This window comes from Nuphar pumila, chromosome 10 (genome assembly GCF_984573655.1).
Source record: "Nuphar pumila chromosome 10, dmNupPumi1.hap1.1, whole genome shotgun sequence".
Taxonomy (NCBI): Eukaryota; Viridiplantae; Streptophyta; class Magnoliopsida; order Nymphaeales; family Nymphaeaceae; genus Nuphar; species Nuphar pumila.
The window spans coordinates 88,054,447-88,080,570 of record NC_143258.1 but is presented as its reverse complement, the minus strand read 5'-3'; the positions used below and the strand labels follow the sequence as shown (position 1 = coordinate 88,080,570).

Genomic DNA, 26,124 nt, shown 5'->3' with positions numbered 1-26,124 from the left:
CTTCGAACGAAGAAAGGGAGGAGGAGATGGAGGGATGAGCGAGAGGTGAGGAGAAAGAGGAGAGGATGGACGTGGAGAGGGCGTCGCTCTGCAATTGCGTGGTGAACTTCCTTCTGGAGGAGAACTACCTGCTCACGGCCTTCGAGCTCCTCCACGAGCTCCTCGACGATGGCCGCGACAACCAGGCCATCCGCCTCAAGGAGTTCTTCTCCGACCCTTCCCTCTTCCCGACGGATCAGATCTCCCGCTTCAATTCTCTCAGACGTAACTCTCTCTCTCTCTCTCTCTCTCGCTCGCTCGCGCGTGGGCGCAACATTTGTTTGAAGAAATGTGGATCAAATGCAGTCGATCGTGATCTAACTAGGATAATTCTACGAGATCGTACGCTTATTTAGGTCTCTACTTGTTCTGTAAAATCTAGTTTGAATGCGCTCAATCGTGATCTAACTGGTACAGTTCTTCGAGATCTTACACCTTCTTTAGGTCTCTACTTGTTCTGACTGGAAAATGTAGTTTGAATGTGCTCAATCGTGATCTAAGTAGTACAATTCTTCGAGATCTTAAGCTTTTTTTGCGAGTTTCTGGTGAATCTTTGTCTTTGAAAGATTAGTTCTTCTGTCAATTTGGTAAATTTAGGGGAAGTGCGTTAAATCGTCGCCCAGAGGGGGAATTCTCTCGAGATCTTGTGTTTTCTTGCAAATCTTTTGGTGAAAATTTTCATTTGGATGTGTTAACGCGGATTTGGCTTGAAATTGTCCAATTATTGATCCAGTAGGAGGGATTCCTCGCGATCTGACTTTTTTCATTATATCTGGTGGAACTCCCGTATCTACTCGTGTGGTTCAATTGCACTCGATCCTGGTCTAACTAGGACAAGTGTTCGACGTCTTTCAATTCTGCTAATTTCTAGTGAATCTTTCTCTTTGAGGTTTAGTTTATCAATCAATTTGGTAAACATACACGAAATGCATTCAACTATGACCTCGATGTGCAATTCTTCATGATCTTGCGTTTTCATGCAGATTTATGTAATTATTTTATTTGCATGTGTTGTGTTTGATTTTTACATGGATTTAACTTGGATTTTTTCAGTGATTCCGTTAGAACTGATGTTTCTTTCGCATCTCTGATAAATCTCCTCTTTCAATATCTACTTTCATATTATGTAAGCTTAATCTTGAACGAAATTAATCTCAATCTACTAGGGCAGTTCGTCCTGATCTCTCACTTTAGTCTTATTTTTTTTTTATTTCATCCGTCTTTTGATCTTCTTTCTTTTTCGATTTCTGAGGGATGTTGCTTTAACAGGTTACATCATCCCTTAGCTAGGGCACATGATAGCTGGATAACATTTTTTTCTGAATTTTATGCAATTTCCTCTCTTTATTTTGTCTGTCGCTTTAAACAAATGTAATTGTGGTTGGACAGGTCCAGGCATTGCCTGTAAGGGCCAATAAGATTCTTTGTGATTTTTGCTAAGTTTTTTGCCATTATTATGCTGCTTCTTTGAACATGCATAAGTGTAGTAGTTTGAAGGCTTGTGTCATGGTCATGTTCAATTCTTTAGTATCTTGAATGTATTCATTTTGATATCTTAATATACTATAAAATCATAATATGCTATTGTCATAGTGTTTTGAGAAGTGGAAGCTGAAGAAATTATGGGTAACCAATATGGAACATTGAACTTTTACCTGGGCAGTAACGTTCCTCCACTTCAACACCACAGATGAGCAGTCAAGTCAAGAACTAATATTACAAATACTTATTGCATCCCCGTTGAGAGTCTTCATACATAAGTCACCATGGGATATTTATGTCAACAGTAGGCATACAACCTATTAAAGTCAAAACACAAGGGTTGAGATTATGCATGGTTCCATCTAGATCTTCAAAAGAAATTTCAACATTCAGGGTTCTTGTACACAATTGTCTGGAAAACTTGTACCATGGAACAATCTCTCATATCTGAGTACCATATTTTCCTTTCTCCTTTCCCATTGTGTTATTCCAACAATAAATTTTCTGTAAATTTATCTAGATAATTAGTGAAATACATTGAAAACTGTTGCTTGTGTATTTATGCAGTTGCAGATCCTCAGAGTTTGCTGGAAGAAAAGGAAACAGTAGAAGAAAAATTAGCAATCAGTGAATATGAGCTTAGACTGGCTCAGGAGGATATTTTGAAACTAAAAGCAGATTTGCAAAAGCATAGTGAATCTCCTGTTGATGATTCAGGTGGTTACCCTTGATTGGCTATTTTTTCTTCTTATATGCATCAAGCTTTCTAACCATATCTATGTTGTATGTATCAATATCTGTTTTGAACTTTTGATAGTAAGTTAATAACAGTTTCTGCGGGCACTAGGTATTTCATTAGTTTCTTATGTTGGAGTTGGATAAGGATAGCTTCCTAATAATGTGAAGTGCTATTAAACTTATGAATGTAAGGGTTTTTGCTTGTTTCATTCTCAGTCACGATTGTGTTATAATTTAGATATATTCCATTCTATATCTCGGACTTGAGCAACCTTGACTAACTCATATCATAATCATCCAAGTTAGGGCTAGCCCTTGGAACTGATGTTCTCTGGTGACTTGTGACCAGTTTCAAGTTGCATTTGGTTGGTGTTATTACTAAGTGTTAGAACAGGTGAAGGGTAAAATTGTCATTTCTGGTGGAGACGTCTTGTTATGGATATGTTTGTAATTTCTGAGTTTTATATTTATTCTTCATGTAACATCCTATATGGGACAGATGTGTAATTATTTTTGTCTTCTTGTACTATTTTGTATTCATCCCTATTAGGGTGTGTGTGTGTGTGTGTGTGTATATATATATATATATATATATATATATATATATATATATATATATATATATATATATATATATATATATATATATATATATAATGAAACATTGAGGTGCTGCCCTTCTCCAAGAATCAGAAGCTTAAGGGCCAACCCAATTTATCTTCCTATTCTCTATTGCTGTTGATAATTCAAGGATAGTGTTAACGTGGTATCAGAGCCAAAGATCTACATGGGCTCTCTTGTCTTAAGTGTTTGATAGAAGATAAGACTCGTCTTTCCTTGCATATCTCTAGCTTCTTTTCTTCTCACCGTCCCTTCATCTGATCCTCTTCTATATCTTTTATCATTTAAATCTGTCCCAGTTATCTTTCTTTCTGTTTCAGATTGCTTTCTTTATGTCAAGATCTTTATAAGTTGTGATCCACAAAATCTCCTTTTGACGTTTCTTATTGGGTTTACAGCATCTTTATCCCTTTGGATCTTCTCTGTTTATTCCTTAATATTCTGTTTAATATCGATTTTTATGGCCTTTTCTTTTCATTGAGTTTCTATTCTAGGTTGACGTCATTATCTTGGGTATTGTGATTTTTATTTCATACTTGAATACCAGCCTGTTAGCACATTAGTTCTATGATCTGATATCTCTGCTGCTGATCAGATCTCTGTCACAGTGACATGCCCAAGTGGGCTCGTGTCATGGATGACACTCTCGGATCCGACACATTTTGGTGTACGACACACTGATGACACGATCCAAAACGTGTCCGACACTGTGTCTTAAACATTGCAAATAAAAAATAAATTTTTGAAAAAAAGATCCTCTGCTTGTCCAAAAGAGAGAGAGAGAGAGAGAGAGAGAGAGAGAGAGAGAGATGACATATCATCTTTGAAAACATGATTCCTTTTTTATTTATTGTATTGTCCCTTGAAAATTAAAAAGTACTCATTCATCTTCTTAAAAAGAGAAAAAGCAATCACTATGAAGACTCTGAACTAGTGAAGGTCACCGTGGTAATTTGGCTTATGATATAACCTAAGTTAATGGACAATATTAAATGCAGGCCCTTGTTTGGCTGTTTTCAGGGAAAGTTTGGCCCATATCTGAAATTTCAGAAACGTGAGGCCCATATTTGAAATTAGGGGCAAAAGGTTGGGCCTTAAATGGAAATTTTCCTATTTTTTATATCAATCACGCTATTACATTATGATTTATGAGAGATCTATGGGGGGGGAGAGAGAGAAGGATCATCTCAATAAATATTACAAAAATACCCTTTAAGTGGGTGATATAAAATATTTGTATTAATATATTATTAATATCAACATGCTTTCAAAAGTATTATATAAAAAAACCATTTTATAGAAACAATACAAAATATTTTATTCATATATATATACATACATATATATATATATATATACACACGTGTCGCAATATCTTACTTTTGATTTTTTTTAACCCATGTTGCGTACGCGAGTCACGTACATGTACGTACCCATATCATTGTGACAGTCAGATCTATTGTCGTGTGATCTCAAAAAAAAAACTGAGATTAGTGTTGGTGGTTTTGATTTTCTTATCATGGCATCATCATCTTCTTCTTTTTCTCTTCTAGCTATACTTATTTCCTTTCCCAAGGTTAGTGTCAAATTGTTTTCTTCTAATTACGTTGCTTGGAAGGGGATAGTCTTTTACTATATCAGGCACATGCATAATCACGAATATCGGTATCGGCTATATTTTGGTGAACCTATTTCTCGTGATATTATAGGTTTGGTGATAAATCTCGAGGCTTAAAAAATATAAAAAATAACAAAAATAAGTAAGAAAATATCATGTTTATACAAAAAATACATAAATAATAAAAGAATTAAGTAAAAAAATGTAAAAAAAGAAGAAAAACATATTTAAACTGTTAAAAATAAATAAAAACAGTAAAACTAATTGATAATATTGTGATAATATCATGAGAACATCACGATGTTCTTGTGATATTATCAAATTGGCAATATTTTACCTATATTATCATTTGCTGAATTTACAACGACAATACCACGATATTTTAAAATTTTCATCGATATCTGTGACTATGGGCACATGAGACTTGCAGGGCATATTGATGGCACCGTGAAGACACCTCCCGGATTTATCATTATAGAGGAATCTGATGCAGAGAATAAAAAATGCAAGGTCGGGCCTTAAAATCCAGCATATGAAGATTGGTTGTCAAAGGACTAGGGTTTCTTTGGTTGGCTCAATTCGACCCTTTCCAAGGACATTATCGCTTAAGTAGTTGACTTGTCAACTGCACCAGAAGTATAGGATGAGTTAAAGAATAGCTATGTCAACACTCACTTGCCAAGGCATTACATCTTAAGAAAGAGCTAATTGAATATAAAAAAGGAGAGCAGTCAGAGTATTTGTAAAAAATAAAGAATATATGCGATCAGCTTGCCATTATACAATAGCTCCGTAGTGATTTGTAAGGAAATGAGAATCTTTCATGAAAGCGCAAATGCTTGTAATCGGTATCTATTAAAGACACTTCAATCATAACCCACAAAAGGGTATAAAAAATAACACAATGATAATATAATAATCTTTTAAATCATATGAAAATGCTTAAGTATTGATTACAAAGGAGAGGGGATCACCCCTATTTATATACAAGTAAAGAGTGGGAGAGAAGAGCTCTTAAGGCACTCTTCATAAAGAGTTGTTGAAGCTAGTCTAACGACTCTATTTATAGCCGTTGGACTAGCTCCAATGGCTATACAACTAGTCAAGATCTAGTTGGATCTTGATTAGTTTAAAAATCTAGTTCAAATCAAACCAGACAAAAAATAAATAAATAAATAAATAAATAAAATATTATTATATTATTATATTATTATATTATTATATTATTATATTATTATATTATTATATTATTATATTATATATAATTACATTTTTATATTTTTAACACTCTTCAAACTTACGGTACAATGAGAGAAAGTTTGTTTAAGAGGAAATGCTATCTAGGAGCAACGAGAGGTTTGGTGAATAAATCTGCCAATTGATATTCTGATATAACATATGACAAATCAATGGTTTCATGTAGATACTTTTCTATGACATAGTGACAATTCATTTCAATATGTTTGGTGCATTCATGAAATGTTCGGTTGTTGGCAATATAGATCACACTCTTGTTGTTACGTGAAGCTTGTGTAACTTCAACTCACATGTCAGCGTCTGAGCCAAACTATCTCTATTATCGTGGTGGCCATAGCTCGGTATTTAGCTTCGATGGATGAAAGACAGACCTTTTGTTGCCTTTTGCACGACTACGAATCCACGGTTTTCTTGTAGTGATCTTAAGTCCTTTGATCTACGCCTCATGTTACTCTAGCATGAGTCTATGTTCTCGAACTAGCGTAATACAATAACAACAAATCCAATCAAAATGCAGGCCACAATGTTTGCAGGAAATAATAATGCTGAAAATTGTAATGAAATCAAGTAGAAAGTGAAATCATAATGTGCATAATCCCAAGAACAAGTCACACAAGGGATAATACAAATGCAAAGGCAATACAAAAGCACCAAGTGCATACAATGGCTACAAAGAGCCTAGATGTGCACAAGCACAAGTCCACAAAGGGACAATACACAAACCAATCAATGGCAAATACATGAGATCATAAAAGGCACTAAAGAGCATACACAAAAGAATACAAAAAACATAAAAAATAATAATCTTTATTGAGATAGAATGCTTAAGAAAGCATTAGCCAACAAGAGGAGGTTTTAACCAGAGTTGTCAGTTGGGAAATTGGGAGCGGAAAGTGATTCGGGAAGCGGAAGCGGGAAGCAAGGCACTTCCAAAAGTTTAGGAAGCGGGAAGCGCGGGACAACTTAGAAGCGAACAAAAAATCGTCTCGGAAGCGACTTAGGAAGCGAGGGGGAAGCGAAAAAGAGAAAAAAGTAAGAAAAAAAAAACACAAAAAAAATAATAATAAGGGAAGGCGAGCTTCCCCTAAATTGGGAAGCGTGCTTCCCCTAAATAGGAAGTGTGCTTCCCAACTTTTTTTATGCTTCCTAGCACGTTTCGGAAGTGCCATGTTTCACGCTTCTGAAATGCTCTTCAGAGAAGTGCGCTTCCCCATGTACTATGGTGCTTTCGGTAACCCTAGTTTTAACCCATTTATATAGACATTACAAAGGGCCATATAGTCATTGGGATGCTCCCAACTACTATAAGTATAGCCGTTGGGGAGATCCCAAAGTTTGGAAATATAAAACAAATGGAAGGATCCAAGTCTTTATTGATAATCGCATTAAAAACAAACTTTTTTTCTCAACCCATATCATCTTTAAGAACCTACAGAGAGAACAAAACAAAGGTTCCAACTACACAAAGAAAGATATCTTATCCAAATAGTTATTAAAAGAAAACGTTTTAACCTAATAGATAAAAATTGGTTATAGGATATATGTATATATTTTCAAAACAAATATATATTTTGAACAAGAACAACACAAATTAATGTTTATATATATATATATATATATATATATAGAGAGAGAGAGAGAGAGAGAGAGAGGATGGTTAAGTTCCCCGACAAAACATAAAGGTACTATAAACTAAACAATGAGTGAAATATGCACCTTAAACAATAATTTTAAAATTTTACAAACATTAGTAACAATTCAAGCAAAGTACAAACCATTTAAGATAGACAAAAGAAGTATACTTCAAAATCAATTTTAAGAATTTCACAATTAGACAACCATAATCATAAGAACAACATATTTTTCAAGAAAACATAAATTCTGAACATATATTAGAGATCAAATATCAATAAGATATAAACAATTTAGCAATAAAGTCCTAAGGGCTTGCATATTTCAAATGAGATACAACTCATTAATCAAAACACGACAACAAGTATATTAAATATAAGAACTCAAAGGAGCTCATAAAAAAGAAAAAATAATTAAATTCATCGAAAAATGCAAGATAACCAACATGGAACAAATTTAAATATCTTCAGCATATATATCTAACATGTAATTAACGCATATTTAATGCACATAATAATGCATAAAATGTTTCCAATAAATAACCTTATTCCATACAAGGAAAAACTAGCAGTGAAAAGATTAGAAAATACATAGAGAGATTTTAAAAATCTCACATATAACAAAACATAACAAAAGAAATGATATTTGCAAATCTTAACACCAGTTTATTTATCACAAGCAATCACCTCTTTGACCTCCAACTCAATATCTTGAAAATTCGAGTATATCAACAAATAGAACAAGAGATCAAACACAAATGTCTGCACCAGCAATACTGGCTATCTAAACTAACAATAAATACCAGCCATAATGACAAATATCGCAAGATTTATGAAAATCTTGCGATAATATCATGCGAAATTGCCTTTAAAATGGCAATTTTTTGTGAGATTTTCAAAATATTGCAAGATTTATGAAAAAACATAAATACCATGATTTAAATGCGATATTTACGTTTTAAATAGATATTTATCATGAAAAATTGTGTTTTTATTTTAAAATAATTTTTATTAATATTTTCTTATAAAAATATTTTTTATATTATTTTTTTTTTATTGTCAAGATTTTGCCAAAAAATGTGTGATTTATGAAAAAATTTCAAATTCTCATGAGTTTTTTGAAAAATGAGATTTTGTTGTTTTTAACGTTTGTCGCTATGATACCAAGAAAAATGACTCAAATAAGAGAAAAAAGTAGAGAAAAAACAAGATGGGCAAAAATATTGTAATGAAGATAAGCTGATATCAATAAGCAAAAAGATTTGAAAACAATATCCAAATCAAATACATAAATTTTGCAATAATATGAGATTTAATCCATAAGGACCAATATGGTCAGACGCAAATAACAATAGAGCCATCGCTAATAAAGATCGATACAAGCATCCAATAAACAACAAAGGCCAAAAAAGCGATTGAGTGATACAATTCACTCGTAAAAGCAAAGGTCAATCAATTGCCAGTCAAAATAAAAAAAAAGTGCCAATATACCACTCATAATCTTGGCAATCTATACTGACAAGAAGATAGAGGTTCACACATAACTCACCCCAACAACTAACTCCGACTCCACAACATCGAGGTGCACATAACTCACGTCGAAAAGGACAAACAATAATAATGGATGTATCAAATGAAAAAAAATGATGGACTAAACTATAGCGAAAAGAAGGTAACAAAAAAAACTTGAAAAAAACTTTCAATAAAAGGTTATAAACAAGAGCCGATATGTCAATCATATGGCAAGATGCAAACAAGTCACTTAAAAACCTAATGAGGTCACATATAAGACACACAATAATATGCATCAAAAATTCAAAAAAACATAAACCCTTATAAGGAATGCAATGAGATGGTAATCCAAGAGGGAAATAGCCAATAGTAAAATAATCACAATGTCACAACATACAATACTTAAATTATTAATTTTATTAATTCTCATAAATCCATGTTCAAGGTCACTAAGGCACACACACGTCTATAAAGCAAGAAAACATAAGCCACTATGGGTGAGAAACCACACATTTTTTTAAAAAACTATTATTTCATTAAGTTCATAATAATGCACAAAGAATGCATAAAGAAAGACATTTTAATATCCAAAGAACAATGTGATCTTATAGATCTAATGCATGTGAAGAATCAAATAGCCTTTGATCATATGCAAAAGTCCACCCAAAACCAAAAGTGGACAAGCACAAGTCACTATGGACACACCCACAAGTCCCACAAAAGGGATACACAGAAGGAAGTTTCAAATAAAATAATATTTTATTTATCACTCAAATCATGCAAGAATCATTAATGTGAAAATCTCTATAAAAAGAGATTTTGTGTATAAACACAATACTAGAAACACAAAGTGTGCACAAAGGCATAAAAGGAGAACTCTCACAAGTGCACAAAGGCACGGATACAAATGCACAAACATAAAAAAATATCAACTTCAATATCTTGGGTCACAAAAGGGGGCTTTACAAAAGTGTAAGTTACAAGGGGGTAACACCCCATATTTATAATACAAGGGAGAGAGGGAATGAGGGAGTGTTGGACTCCCAACAACTCTCTCTACTTTATGCTTTTTGACTTTGGTCAAAAAAGCATAAAGCCAAATAAGTCCAAAAATAAACTAAAAAAGAAAAAGAAACCTAACCTAGTTAAATAAACTAATCTAATCCTAACTAAACTTAAAAGTAAACTAAAACTATGAGATTACATATTAAATTATGTTATATTATTTAACACCTCCCCTCAAACTTAGGGTGACATAACCGAAAGTTTGCCAAGAAGAAAGTTAAATCTTGGAGAGCACAGCGCTTTGGTGAAGAAGTCTGCTAGTTGGTATTCTGATGTAACATATGAAAGGTCTATGGTTCTTCTTAAGTATTCTTCACGAACATAGTGGCAGTCCATCTCAATGTGCTTCGTGCGCTCATGAAATGTGTGATTTTTGGCAATGTAAATTGCACTTTTATTATCACAATATAGTTTTCTGGGCCCTTGAACTTGAATATTTATATCTTTCAGCAAGTTGCGAATCCAAACAATCTCCATGGTAGTAGATGCCATGGCTCTATATTCGGCTTCTGTGGATGAAAGTGAGACCTTATGTTGTTTCTTGCATCTCCAAGAAATTAAAGATTCTCCTAAAAAATACAAAAACCAGTGGAGGAGTGACGGTTATTTGGGTCACCTCCCCAATCAGAGTCAGTATAAGCAATTAAATTCAATTAAGAAGAAGAAGATAGAAATACCCAATTGTTTATTGTACCCTTTATGTATCTAATGATGCGGAGAATGACGCTCATATGAACTGTAGTAGGTGCATGTTGAAACTGACTAGAAACATATATTGCATGAGATATATCAGGTCTCGTAATGTTGAGATACGTTAAAGATCCAACCAGTTGCCGGTAAGGTGTGGGATCTTTTAGGAGAATCCTATCATCAATCTTCATCTTTGAACCTACTGTTTCAGGAGTTTCACATACCTTGTCATCTGTGATTCCCGATCTGTCAAGAATCTCACAAGCAAGTTTAGTTTAAGACAAAAAATAGCCTCTGTGAGAATATGCAACCTCAATTCCCAAAAAATATGTCAGAAATCCTGTCTGATATTTCAAATCTTGAAGTCAGGATAAATTTAATGCTCTTGATTCCTTTGACATCATCACCTGTTATTAACATATCATCAACATATAACAGTAATATAACAATCCCTGCATCAGATTTCTTAACAAACAATGCAGTGTCAGTATAGCATGAAGTAAAACCATTTTCAGTCATTACATTGTTAAACCTATAGTACCAAGCCTTGGGAGTTTGTTTCAAGTCATAAAGAGCTTTACGAAGACGAAGAACTTTATTTTTAGGATCCATTAAGATCACCATTTAGAAAAACATTTTTGACATCTATTTGGTAAATATTCTATTTTCTAATGAAAGCAATGGTGATTAGACATTTGACAGTAATCATACGAGCTACTGGAGCAAATGTCTATTCATAGTCAATCTCGTATTCTTGACTATACCCTTTAACTACAAGACCAGCTTTATACCTCTCAAGAGATCCATCACTCTTGGTTTTAACTTTGAACACCCATCGGCATCCTATAGTTTTCTTTTCACTGGGAAGCGTTTGAAATTTCCAAGTGTTGGCTTTCCTAAGCGCTTTGAGTTCATTCTCCATGGCTTCTCTCCATTCAATACATCATTTGACATCTTAAAAAAATTTCGGTTCAAAATATGAGTGAATGACACTTAAGCAAGCCCGATATTTAGGAGAGAAAGAATCAAAAGATACGAATCCAGGGGGAGTTCTTCTAGTTCTCTCGGCTCTTCTAGGGTTTGAATCATGTGGAGGATAGATTCGCTAGGTTCACTATATTGCTCAATAACACTTCTAAAGGTGTGTCTATCTCTATGAGTATAGGTGATAGGGTCTCTAGTGATATTTTCTTCTTGAGAGGTAGTAGGGTTAGAGTTATTGTTGATTTCAACCACTTCATTGTCACTGTTATATGTTGATTCATCATCACTAGAGATATCATCATCTTTAGATAAAAGATCAAAGAGAAAGGAATAGTCGGCATTTTCTAAATGAGATTCATTCTTTTCAAAACCACTATCATTTTTCAAAAATGTTACATTATTTGAGACATATAACTTATCATTTTTAGTATCATAACATCGAAACCCTTTTTTGGGTTTCGGAGTAGCCAAGAAAAGCACAAGGAATGACTTTAGGTGAGAGTTTATCATTCTTATATATAAGGATAAAGCACTTACAACAAAAAACTCTCAATCTATTATAATCAGGTTCTTTTTAATGTAAAGTTTCGAAAAGAGAGATTTTATCTAAATTTTTTGAATGGAAGACGATTAATAAGATAAATTGAAGCAAGAGCCGCTTTGACCCATTTTTTTTTTTTTGAATACTTTGGAAAATAAGAAGGGTTCTAGTGGTTTCAATGATATGCCTATGCTTCCTTTCGGCTAACCCATTTTGTTGTGGGGTCTTAGGACACGATCTTTGATGGACAATACCATAGTCTTCAAGATATTTTTTAAATTCATTGGAAAGATATTCGCCACTGGAATTGGTCCTAAAAGTCTTTAAATTACTATTAAATTGATTCTTAATTATCATATGATATGATTTAAAACATGAAAACACTTCATGCTTATGTTTAAGGAAATATATCCAACAATATCGAGAAAAATCATTTACAAAAATCACATAATAGGCAAAGCCTCCCTTGGATATGACGAGTGTCGGTCCCCAAACATCCGAATGAACAATTTCAAAAGGTTTTGTGGTAAACATAGATCTTTGTTCAAAAGGCATACTTCTCATTTTTCCAAGAATACAATCATTATAAGAGAAAGTATTTTTACAAAGATTTTTAATAAAATGCAAATAGGATAACTTGGTGATGTTGGGATAACCAAGTCTTTTGTGCCAAACATTTATGTCTTTATGTTGGGCCACATTACAAAAAGGGGTTTTAGGGATTTAGAGAGAATCCACATAGTACAAGTCTCCCTTCCTAGAGCCTTCTTCAATCAACTTTCCAGACCGGTGATCCTGTATTAAACACTTATTAGATGAAAATTGAATGTCACATCCAAAATCCGAGAGTTGAGAGACGAAAAGTAAGTTCAAATTCAATTTAGGTATAAATTTAATTTTGAGAATAAAGAAATTTTGAGTTTCAAAGTTTTCAATCCCCTTAATTTCAAGAGAAGTGTCATCCGCGGTTGAAACAAAAGATGGTGACAAACTTTTAGAATATTTGAAAAGAGAAGAGATGTTTAGAGACATATGAAAAGATGCACCCGAATCTAAAAGCCAAGAAGTTTTACCTGAAGGAGAAGGAGTGAATACGTCAACACCGAAAATAGCTTCCTTAAGAAGAGGTTGAAGAGCTTCCATAATTTGATTTAGAGAGAGAGCTCCACTTGTAGATTCCTCTTTTTGTGGTTGAGATGTGGTTGCCATTGCAAGTAGTTTCTTCCATTTAGTACAAACCGGTTTGATGTGACCGGGTTTCTTGCAAAATGGCACACAATTTTGCTATTGTCCCTTCTTCCGCCTTGACCACCATTGTATCCTTGATTTTGGTTTTTAAAATGCGAAGGTTTATATGTCCTCAAGTTGTTGCCGGGCCTAGACACGGCATTAGCTCCATCACATTCATCTTGATTTGTGGGCATTGCAAGAACACTTGGATTTTTCTTGCTAATGCTCATACGAGTTTTCTCTCCACTTAACTTGGTAATAACATCTTCAATGGAAGGATATGTGAAAGAAGAAGACCGAATTTGTTCAAATTCAGGTCGAAGATCATTAAGAAAGTTAAAGAAGTGATCTTCCTCTAATTGCTTGTATCTAAGTTCAATAGCTTCGTCACTCCACTTGGGCTCAAGGATGTCAAGCTCATCCCAAATAGAGGATAATTTGGCAAAGTACTCACGAATAGACATCTCATTTTGTTGTCGGGTCAAGGCCCTCTTTTGAAGATCGTACTTGTGAGATAAGTCTCGTGAAGCATACATCTTCTCAAGATAATGCCAAGTTTCGGAGGCTTTCTTTCATCTTGGTTTTAACGGATGAGAAGATCCAAGATAGGATCTTGAAATTTCTCATTTCTCATTCCTCATGTTTCTTTGAATATTCTTCAAGAGCCTTTTGTCTTTCTTCTCCTTCAAGAATTTTGATGTCTCCTCTTTCAACCATCGTAATTTTTTGTTCGGGTTCCATTATGGAACCTTGAACGTATCCCCAAAGCCCCTTTCCTTTAATATGAGCTTTCATATTTTCGGCCCATACATGATAATTGGAACCATTGAGCTTAAAGCCAAGAGAGAAATGGGAGTCTTTTTCACTCATTAGAGAGATAAGATGAAGGAAAAAAATACGTACCACAAAGAGATTTTAACTCTTACTTGTTGTAGTAATCTTCTAAAATATTTGATGAAGAGAAGTCTTCACGCCAATCTCGAAAAAATTGAAGGCATGCTTTTCGAGGCACTCGATATTGTGAAGAATCACAAGATTTTCCTTCCCAAGCAACCTTGCTTTGATACCATGTGAAAATATCTATAAAAAGAGATTTTGTGTATAAACACAATACTAGAAACACAAAGTGTGCACAAAGGCATAAAAGGAGAACTCTCACAAGTGCACAAAGGCACGGATACCAATGCACAAACGTAAAAAAATATCAACTTCAATATCTTGGGTTCCAAAAGGGGGATTTACAAAAGTGTAAGTTACAAAGGGGTAACACCCCATATTTATAATACAAGGGAGAGAGGGAATGAGGGAGTGTTGGGAGCCCAACGACTCTAAATAGAGTTGTTGGGAGTCCAACAACTCTCTCTACTTTATCCTTTTTGACTTTGGTCAAAAAAGCATAAAGCCAAATAAGTCCAAAAATAAACTAAAAAAGAAAAAGAAAACTAACCAGTTAAATAAACTAACCTAATCCTAACTAAACTTAAAAGTAAAACTAAAACTATGAGATTACATATTAAATTATGTTACATTATTTAACAGTAAAAACATATAAGATAATGTCTACTAGAGAGCCATAAGACCAAGAAATAACACAATCACAAGGCACAAATGCCACTAAGGTCTCCAAAGAGAATCCTCACAAAAACCTTTTCATTAAATATTTTTATTAATGATTATAATGCACTAAGCATGTAAGGCACAGATCATTCAAGTGCAATGAGTGACTGCACTCACAATAAACACCTCCGAAAAGACAACACAACCCACAAATAGGCACAACATATATATATATATATATATATATATATATATATATATATATATATGAAACATTTAGGTGCTGTCCTTACCAAGAATCAGAAGCTTAAGAGCCAACCTAACGTGTCTTCCTCTTCTCTATTGCTGTTGATAGTTCAGGGATCGTGTTAACACTACGTAAACTTGTTTGGCTTAACCGTGCATTTTCTTCTATGGTTATAGCTTGTATCTTTTTTTTATTTGATGGTTTTTTTCGTTGTAATTTAGTGGCACATATTCTGGTGCATGGGTCACAAACTACCACCCTTCTATTAGGCTGGTTTTACATGGAGAAATTAGGGATAAGTATATTTGCTACTTTATTTTAAAATTTTACTATGTTAACCGATGGACCTTTTCTCATATTATTGTGGTTGCAGGGTCTCATACAGTGGCTTCTATAAATGATGGAACTACTTCTAAGGAAAAAAGAACCAGCTCATTTCTTGATTTAGGTCCTTTGAAGGATAATGAGCGTAGAGATCTGAATTGTGCAATAAAGGATTATTTAGTTTTTGCTGGATACAGGCTTACAGCACTGACATTTTATGAAGAGGTTGGTCAAATTGTGCACATTCATGTCAACGTTTCAGTATGCAGTCCTGCATAGGTTGTTTTAGATTATATTTCTATGTATTAGCTGCCACTAACTTTTATTCCTTATTTCACATGAAGCTGCCAGTCAATTGCTTTTATTGTGTCATTTAATTGTGTGTATGCTTGTACATATGTGTGTTGTATGTGCATGGTCAATTCACAATCTAAGGCAATAAATCATCAATGATCTTAAAAGTACAAATTCTTGAACAACAATTTCAAGCCGTTATTATTGATAAACATTTAACTGTAAATCCAAGTTGAGAACTACAATGTAATGCTCAATGACTAATTTCAGCTACAAAATGGATAGACATAAAAGAACAAAGACGAAGATAGGGGAAATATGTTGAAGTTGCAGGGCATAGTGATGCCTGTCCAAGCACAGTTTGACTATGTCCATGTGGTGTCACGGTGTCCATGTTGGTAACCTCTACACACACACACCATGATTGGTTAACCCTATAAGTCGTGTTCTTGTCATCCTCACTTTATCCTTCAAACCTCAAAAATCAGCATGATGTAGATTTGACCAAAATTTCTTGTTCAATCACCCTGAATCTATCTAAATTGATCTCGTTTTACCAAATGTACGAATGACTAGTTTATCTCCATCAAAGGGAATGTTGCTGGAAAACATGGAAAGTTGACTAATTCTGACTATATTAGGACATGTTGACTTTTTATTCTCATGAGTTTGCAATGAATGGACAAATCAGGAAAGGTTTTAATTTGGCCATGTACAATTATATCATCAACGAAAGTGGCATGGATTAAGTGACCAGGAAATTGTCTATTTTATTCTAGAATGTCAAAATATTATTGGATGAAGGTGATGCAACAAGAAGCTGCATGGGTGCATAGTAAAATTGGAAGTGTGCTCTGATGATATTAAATGATTAAGGCAACCACAAACTGTTTCATGCTAGTGGTACAACTTCCTTTCCAGAATTTAATTGTGATGTTTTGAATAATTCAACAAGAACTTGAAGTAGATATTGCTTATTTAAGCTGTATCTTTTATGTCAAATCAGTAAATCTTTATCCCATTTCTCGACCATTTTGTGGTACTGGATTGTTACTCATTATATCTTTACTGACCGTTGAATGTGCTGAAGTTTTTCTCATGCATTGTGTCTCAAGTGATGGCTTTTGTCCATTATGGACCTTTCAGGTTAAGGGCCAAGACCTTGATGTCTGGCAGAACACACCCGCTTCTGTGAATGATGCTCTGCGCCGTTATTATTATCAGTATCTCTCGTCCACCACTGAGGCTGCTGAGGTATTCATTCTTTACATTAAATATTATTTTCCTGCCATTCATATATGATCTGTCCTTTTTCTTTTTTATTGTCAAGCTGGGTTGAGGCAGATCCTTACAAGTTAAAATTACAAGGAATCTTGCTGGGAAACCACTCCAGCTGTTTGTCATCTCATCTATGATTTTGTCTTATCCCTTCTAAGGCAGCCTATGTAACATGAGTACTTCCAGAGAAGTGAGATAAATCTCAGGAAAAACTTGGTGCATATATATATATATATATATATATATATATATATATATATATATATATATATGATGTGTGTAAGAATGTATCACTTATTTTTTGGAATATCAATTCATCTTTGTGCGATATTCAAGAAAAGTTCCCAAGAATTTGTATTGCATGTTGGTTTACAAATGTTGGAATTATCAGGGGGTCTTTAGAATATCAAAATGTTGGAATTATCAGGGAAATATCAGGGAAATGGAACCAAGATCTTGTTAAATATCCATTTGTTAAAATATTTCTACTAATTCCTTTCTTTTCATGTGTATCGCTATACTTTTAGGCAGTGTTTGGATGCAACCACTTATCCAGATGAACGGGAGAAGGTGGGATCTTCTCTTATAGATGATAATGTGATCCAGCTTATTCCGTTTATCTGGATAAGTGGGTGCACCCACGCATACCCCCTTATGATTAGTTGCATTGCTAAGGAAATGTATACCAGTGGTCTTTTGCATATATATTTTTTCTCTTTTTGAAAGAAAATTTTGCATGTAAACTTAAATCAAAAGCTGGGTTGACACTGTAGTTGCCTTTGAAATGCTGTTTGAAGGCTTCTCCGATTGATACACAAAGAGGAGGGACGTTTTGCTAGTGAATCTGTTCATGTATTATAACTTGTTGGAGGGCGTTTCAAGATTAATATCTACATGTACTAGGTGTAAAACAGTTCAAGAAAATGCAAACAAGGCACTCATTTTTTATCTATGCTTTTGGTTGTAAAAATGCATATCCCTGGTATGACATTATCAAATTTTTTCAATATCCTGAAATTTTATTATGCATTTAGTTATATAGTGGGTTTCTGAAAATAAAAGAGGTCAATACGAATGCAATAAGTATTGGACTTGTGAATGTGGTTTTAGGTAAGTTTTGCATGATATTTCTTTCCTCTACATGTATCCATTAAAGGGTTGCTGGATCCATATAACCTTTTGAGAATTGAAGCTTCATGTGTGGCTATTGTTGAGTGGTTGCTTGCCTTTGCTTGATTCAGGAAAGGCTGTCAATTCTCCGGGAAAATGAAACGTTATTAAGAGCAAATGAGATTTTGATGAAGGAGAAGGATTCTTTGATGAGAGCGAAGGGGCTGTCTGATGGTCAAATAGTTTCATTAAGCAAGTCGGTGGAATCCTTGCAAAAAGAAATCAAAGACCGAGAAAATTTGGTAGGCATTTACTCGTTATTATAGTCACAACAATTGGCTGTTTTTCACATGGGGAACTTCTTTCAATTTCTTTTTTCCATTTTTTTGCCCTTTTTTTTTCAGGAAAGGCATGGAAAAATATGGAAAAGAAAAGAGATTATTGGAATATAGTTAAGATTAGGGAAATAGTGAATAACAAGTTAAAATTATCCAAAAATGATGTCAACCTAGTTTCTTGTCTATTTGAAATTTTCCTGCTGCTGATAGAAAATGAATGTATCTTTACTTTGCAGATACAAGAACTGAAAAAGTCACTGGAGGTTGATAGAAAGGATCTTAATGATTGCAGAGCTGAAATCACTTCATTGAAAATGCACATAGAAGGATTTCGAGCTAATAGTGGGTGGATTAATGCAGACGGATCTGTGGAAAGCTACAAAGCAGAGATAAAATCATTACAGATGGAAATAGAAAAATTGAAAGAAAATGGTGCCATTACCAGGAGCCGTGGTGATTCTGTTGGTCCACAAAGTGTAGTTGAGCAGGCAGAAGTGGAAGTGGTTGAAATACATGAAGATAAAGTAATTGTGTCTCATGTTGCGGATGCAATAGCTGGAAATGCAGATACAGGGGATGCTGCATGTCAAAACACATTGGATATTAGGCATGAAGATGATAAGGATCTAAACAATGAAGTGCTAGGCTCTTCTAATGGTTACACAGGCCTTATTGGAGTCACTGATAATAAAAATAGTCCTGAAACTCCTCTTAAAGAGGGAAAGTCAAACAGTCTTAACGGAGAAAAATGTTCTGGGAAAATGGTAATGCTTATCAAATTCTTTTAAATTTCTTTTAAGAACAGTGTAAATCTTTTAAGATGGAAAAATGTTCTGGGAAGGGAGAAAAATGTTCTGGGAGTTCTTAGTTTAGTTGTATGGATCTCAGCTAAAGATCGTAAGTGTTGATGCTTGTTCCACAGGGTTTGGAAACCATACAGGTCGTTTCAGATGCTTTGCCAAAAATTGTTCCTTATGTACTCATAAATCATCGAGAGGTTTGCTTATGTGTTAGCTTAAGTTTTTCTAATCATATTGCACTCTGCTGATTGCTGATTTTTTCCTTCTCTTTGTATTGTGCAGGAGCTTCTTCCACTTATAATGTGTGCTATTGAACGACATCCAGATAGCAACACACGAGATTCTTTAACACACACATTGTTTAATTTAATTAAAAGACCAGATGAACAACAGAGGAGAATTATAATGGATGTCAGTATTTTAATATTTTACTCATGTTTATGTTGGTCATTGACTAGTAGCATACATTGTTTTGGTTACCTTCTTTTCTGTTTTTCTCAGGCCTGTGTCAATCTAGCTAAGAATGTTGGTGAGACGAGAACCGAGTCGGAGCTGCTACCGCAGTGCTGGGAACAGGTTATCTGCCATGCATGAATCTCCAGCTCTAAATAACTTGATATCAGAAAATGGCTGTGAGCTGCATGCTTATACAGTGTTCTGTTGGCCTGTAGATTAATCACATGTATGAGGAGCGTAGGCTGCTTGTTGCGCAATCATGTGGAGAGCTGGCAGAATTTGTGAGACCTGAGATCCGTGCATCACTCATTTTATCAATCATACAACAGCTGGTTGAGGATTCTGCCATTGTTGTGCGAGAAGCTGCTGCTCATAACTTGGCGTTGCTGATTCCACTCTTCCCGGATGTGGACAAATATTTCAAGGTCAGCCTCACTAAATATGCTCAGAGGCAAACATGGAGCAGAAAACTGAGATTGCCTGCAATGTAAGCTCTAGAACAGGGTGAAAGACATGGTTTAGGGATGGCACAGAAACTTTCTCATGTCATAATACTATGTCATTCTTCTTTATTTCCATTTCCTTTTTTGTCCAAGTCAATTTGTTTTTGGTGCATAGGTGGAGGAGTTGATGTTCCAATTAGTCTGTGATCCTGCGGGAGCTGTTGTTGAAACTTCACTAAAAGAGCTAGTTCCTGCTGTCATAAGATGGGGAAACAAACTGGACCATATTCTACGTGTTTTACTTTCTCATATCTTGGTCTCAGCTCAGGTAATTGTATATCTAATAGTGCTTATGTGTATGGACTCTCAATTTTTTATTTCACGAGAAATCTCATGGCACTCATATTTTGTCAGCGGTGCTCGCCATTATCAGGGGTTGAAGGCTCTGTGGATTCTCATTTCCGAGTTTTGGGTGAACGTGAGCGCTGGAATATTGATGTTTTGCTTCGGATGCTAATGGATTTGCTTCCTCTTGTGCATCGCAAAGCAATTGCAAGCTGTCCGTTTTCCAATTATACTGACTCTCTTCCAAACACTGATGAGGGGAAATCCTTTTTTTGCAGCTCTTTACTTGAGCTGTATGCAGGGTAATCTCATTGTCTCAATTAAGACTTGAGTTTGATATTTCAGCTTGCTTCTAGGATCAGTTGTAGATGTTGTTGAGTTCCCAACTCGATTATATTCTCCCTGGCTGATTCTGAGTTGGAATTAATAGGGAATATATTGAATGGCCTGCGTTTGATTGGTTGCACGTTGACTGTTTCCCTGGACTAATCCAGCTATCATGCTTGTTACCTCCTAAGGAAGACAAACTCAGGAACCGTATAGCCAAGGTATGTTCTAGTTCCACTTATTTTGGTTTTAATGTTGATCTCATTGCAATGGGTTGATAAAAGGCCTTCTGAATGTCTAACTAATTCATCATCTTTGCAGTTTCTTTGGTCTGCTTGTGAACTATTTGGTGATCAGTATGCAAATCACATTATGTTGCCTCTTTTCTTATTAGCAGTAGGGGATGTTGCTGACTTTAAACTTTTTCCATTTGCTCTGCAATCTAGAATAAAAGGTGAGGAATTTTTCATCAAAATGTGTTTTTGCTTGTTTCACAGCTGTATGATAAATGTTTTTAATTCCAGGCTTGCAACCTAAAATTGATGTGGCTGAGAAACTTGCTGTTGCATGTGTTCTTCCTCTCCTTTTGACGGGTATACTTGGTTCTCTTGGAAGACATGAACAGCTTGCAGAATACCTCAGAAAGCTTTTGGTCCAAAATGCAGAACGAGAAAGTTCTAGGACACCTTATTATAGTTTTGAGCTTCTCAATGCAGTCCGGTTCCTTTGGTTGGTTCTTGTTGCCATTCTCTCGTTGATTTGTTTCTTATCATGTGATCTTTTGTATGGTTAATAGTTCTTCCTAGTGTGACAATTTTCTTTGACACATGTCCATCTGATGCACTTGCTACTCAGTTCACCCATGGTCTTAAAGACTAGAACTTCTTTTGGAATTTGTACATCAATGTGTAGTTGTGTTGCATGAGGGCTGATATTTTCTTAGTCTATCTTTGTGCACTTGTGTATGTGCCCACGTTCGTGCCTGATGAGATTTTCTAGCTTGTATTTGTATGTGTGTGTGTCTGTGTGTGCACGTGTCTGCATTTATGGCTCATGTGATTCTTTATCTATGTAGTACATTTGAAGAACATCAAGGGATCATCTTCAATATATTATGGGAAATGGTAGTTAGTCCCAATGTCACAATGAAGATTGGTGCAGCAAACCAGTTGAAAGTGCTGGTACGTGCAACTATTGCAGTGATTATTGATCTGAATGATCTCCTATTTCCATATGCAATCATATTGTTTCCCTGTGTAGGTACCATACATTGATGTGAAAGTTGCTTCATCTCATGTGCTGCCTGCTCTTGTAACACTTGGCTCTGATCCTAATCTGAATGTAAAGTATGCCAGTATAGAAGCTTTTGGATTTGTTGCCCAGCATTTCAAGAGTGACATGGTACATCTTCAATTATCAATTTCTTCTTGATAGTTATTGAAACGAGTTTTTGAACATTGTAGACTTGTACCTTTACATCTTTGCAGATTGTTGACAAGATACGAGTTCAGATGGATGCCTTTTTGGAAGATGGATCTCATGAAGCCACTCTTGCTGTTATCCGAGCATTGGTGGTAGCAATACCACATGCATCTGACAAACTAAGGGATTATATCCTTAATCTCATCAATTTTTTATATATGTTTTCTTTCACAATCCTGCTAAATGTGGTTTACCTTTTTCTTTGACATTTGTGCACATCTCCGGTTGTGCTGAAGTGTTATCATATTGCTGAGAATTGACTTCTTTGCTACTTTATGTTTCCTTGACATTTTCTCACATCTTCTGTCTAAGATTTTCCGCCTTACTTCTTTGCCAACTCATGGAATTGATTTGAGACGCCGCCGTGAAAGAGCAGATGCTTTCTGTGAATCAATCCGTGCTTTGGATGCTACAGGTACATTGCTATATGATGATATTAGTGATAATGGTTATTTTCTTAGTATGGGTTCTTCAACTCTCGTTCAACTATGGAGCATCGGCATCACCTTACCAAAATCTGTTAGAATTTGTATTACCGTGGTGAAAAGCTTCAAGTAATTGAAAGAGCAGACCATTACAGTGGTGACTGATCTCTCCTCCTTCCACCATTAAAATCCCTCTCGGGAAAAACTAGTCACCTCTAACCATGATTAAGGCATGTCTTTCTATTTAATGGTGTAATCTTCCAAGACTGAGACCTGTTTTAGCCATGTGGGAAGTGGCGTTTGGAACATTTACACTAGGGGTGGAGGGATACGGAAAACTTTCATCATAAACATGCAAAGTCTTTCTCACCAATGAAAATTCATTCACTCATTTACTAAACACCATTTTCTTCATATAAAAGTTGCTACCTTCTCATGTGATAGTGTTTCATGGGGTTTGCATGCATGACTAAGAATTTTGAGTTTCTGGGAAAATCTATGCATTTATTAAAATGGTAAAGTAACAAATTTTGAAAAAAGTATCTATTGTAAAAGGTTATTTTTTCACAAAAATAACGTGTTAATTTTAGTGATAAATTCAGGCTGGCCGATATTTTCAAATTCTTACAAGAAATTACTCTCTTTTTTTTCTTTTCTTTTGTTGAATATAATGTGCAAACAAAATGAGTCAAGACATTGATGTTGATGATGTATACCTTTTTGCTGTGAGTGTAATTTTGGAGAGGTGAATTATGGTAAAAGGGTGTTAATGTTTGGAGAGATGAATTATGGGAAAATGGTTTTCTAAGGTATAGTTTTGTGGGAATTAAGTCCGATGCCACTGAATTTCTTGTGTGCAGATCTTCCAGCAACTAGCGTTAAGGATCTTCTTTTGCCGGCTGTACAAAACTTGTTGAAAGACTCTGATGCGCTGGATCCTGCGCATAAGGAAGCTCTGGAGGTCATAATGAAGGAAAGATCAGGTGGAACATTTGATGCCATTAGTAAGGTCATGGGTGCACATCTTGGCATTGCCTCCTCCGTAAGCAGCTTGTTTGGTGAGAGCGGACTTCTGGGGAAGAAAGAAACAGGGGAAATATCAGAACCAGTTGCCCAGCCACCACAGCCTCCTGTGGCTGATGACACAAGGTTCAGACGAATTATGAGAGGCAATTTCAGTGACATGATCCGTGGCAAAGCGAAGGCGCCAGACGAATGTCCTCCCAACCAGTAAGGCCCAAATCCTTCTATTCATTGAGAACCACAGTTTTTGTAATACTTTTTTTGTTCGTTTTTTATTTGTTTGCCTCTGTGGTTTCGATGCCAGTAGGAGGCTTTTTGGCATGAATATTTGATAATTTCTATATAATAAACCTGAGTTGAAATGCTTGTAAAATTACTGTTGAAGAGAGAGAGAGAGCACTCTTTTACACAAGGCTTTATTAGGTCATGGATCAGTCAACATATGGAAGTATCAAACCCCTATAAGGTGGGCTAGATCAAGGTTGGTGTTGATCTGACCCTTGGATTGTACTCAAAAGAGTAGATTATGCCCGTATAGGTCCAATTAGTATGTATTTCCAATCTGTTATGAGGCGATATTAGAATGTTAAAAATTGGATGTGTATTTTTCTGTGAAAAAATGTCTAAAAGATCTAACAGGAGAGGTCTGTGTTATTCGAATGGTACCTCATTTTGGCATACCTTAATCTTTTTTGTTGTTTATTCCTGAAAACAGGATTAGACATGTCTTTCTATTCAAGTATTCATGCGTTATAATCTAGATTTATGATTAATAAAACATTAATACACAAAATATATTTGGGATCACATCATTTTTTGTCGAGCAATATATGCTTGTGTTTGGAGAAGATAAATGAGTTGCATTACGCAAAACCAGCGATTCATTTGCTATTAGCGTGACTTGTATATGATCGATTTGCAAACTTCTTATTGCCTAACCTGACTCAAAATTGTAAGAATATTATCGATATTAGGAGGCGTTCACCTTGCTTGATATTGAGAACGTTTAGGATTATAACATGAATATCTTTTTCAGCGTATACTTTCTTCCTAGAACAAAAGGAAGTGCAAAGCGATTAGAAGTCATCTTTTATTCCGCGGTGCAGCTCCACCATCCATCTTGGCGTTTCTTGATATGGACACTGCACCCATCTCGAGAAATGCTAAGATGGATGGCTGTCTGGCCGGTCACTACATGCTCATCATGCAGCGATGCTGTATATAATGTGGTCATTTGAAGATTTGTCTATGGAATTTGAATAGAACAAGGGAATATCTAGATCCAAGACCAAGAGATACGTTCAACTTTTTTTTTTACTCGGAGAAACCACTCCAGGCACAGATACCTAGCCGTGCTGGCTTAGCCTGCCATACTAACGCTCTCTGCCCATGTCGGCATAAAACTCTGAGAGCTTACCCCTTGAACCCAGGAAGTCGCCAAGCTTTGGCTTACGCAGTGGGGTGATGCTCATGAGATTTGATCCTAGACTGCCCGTCTAACCCTCTAGGCCCCATCCCACTACGCCAAACCCCTTGGGTCAGATACGTTCAACCACTTACAAAGATAAGGGTAAATAGATTATCAAGGAATCAATTTTTTTTATATAAGAAAAGAAAGGATGAGCTCATATTGGGAATGAGGCACTTACGTGCACCTTGTTGAACATAAAAGACAATCTATATCTCATCAGCCAGGTTTTATCTTTATACTTGGTTTGTAAATTTGCTGGGAACCTAAAGACAAATCTGTACCCAAAAGAAGTGAAAAAGGACGTGAGCACTCACTTCCACATTTGGCTGCATGTAATATTTGCATAAATTTTGACCAGACCATGTGAGCTGTAATTCTGGACCGAGATCCATAAAAGTCATTGGATTCTTTGCAACTCTAGAATACTGCTCTCATGTGAATGTTTATATCAAGGACTACGTTTTGGTCAAGTTTGTTTTTTGTGTTGTTTTAACAAGTCTGCCTTTTAGGCCTTGCTTGTAGTTATAGCTTGTGACTTAGGCCTTGCTTGTACCTTAGCTTGTGACTTTCGTACTAGTAACTTAAGTGCTGTTTATACCAATGTTATCAGTATAGGTGCCTATCGGCCTGAAAATCGATATGCAGCAAGCCTGAATCCGCTAATTTTTAATAAATATAAAAAATACCCAAAAATATTTTTTAATTATTTTAATAGTTGTAACACATGTCACTTGCGTATTGGTTGGCCGATACAGCAGAATCGGTGACCAAACGATTCAGGGTCGATACAGATCAT

At 35.3% G+C, this 26,124-nt stretch overlaps 1 protein-coding gene across 1 annotated transcript; it reads left to right on the top strand.

The window, feature by feature from the left end:
* Nucleotides 1-24,230, top strand: LOC149827231 (uncharacterized). Its single transcript, XM_090019223.1, has 20 exons — nt 1-264; nt 2,089-2,238; nt 15,586-15,761; nt 16,977-17,084; nt 18,350-18,520; nt 18,793-19,320; nt 19,479-19,553; nt 19,639-19,767; nt 19,858-19,932; nt 20,028-20,237; nt 20,431-20,583; nt 20,670-20,902; nt 21,031-21,148; nt 21,249-21,381; nt 21,452-21,656; nt 22,003-22,108; nt 22,188-22,328; nt 22,415-22,540; nt 22,710-22,824; nt 23,695-24,230. The coding sequence occupies exons 1-20, from the start codon at nt 66-68 to the stop codon at nt 24,066-24,068; spliced, it is 3,525 nt and encodes a 1,174-aa protein (XP_089875349.1). The 5' UTR covers nt 1-65; the 3' UTR covers nt 24,069-24,230.
* The last annotated feature ends 1,894 nt before the right edge of the window (nt 24,231-26,124 follow it).

Bases quoted from the DNA above. Each gene is read 5' to 3' on its own strand.
- LOC149827231 (XM_090019223.1), top strand. From the start codon at position 66: ATGGACGTGGAGAGGGCGTCGCTCTGCAATTGCGTGGTGAACTTCCTT. The intron at 19,933-20,027 runs GTTATCTGCCAT...GTTGGCCTGTAG, and splicing joins TACCGCAGTGCTGGGAACAG to ATTAATCACATGTATGAGGA. The intron at 22,825-23,694 runs GTACATTGCTAT...TCTTGTGTGCAG, and splicing joins CCGTGCTTTGGATGCTACAG to ATCTTCCAGCAACTAGCGTT.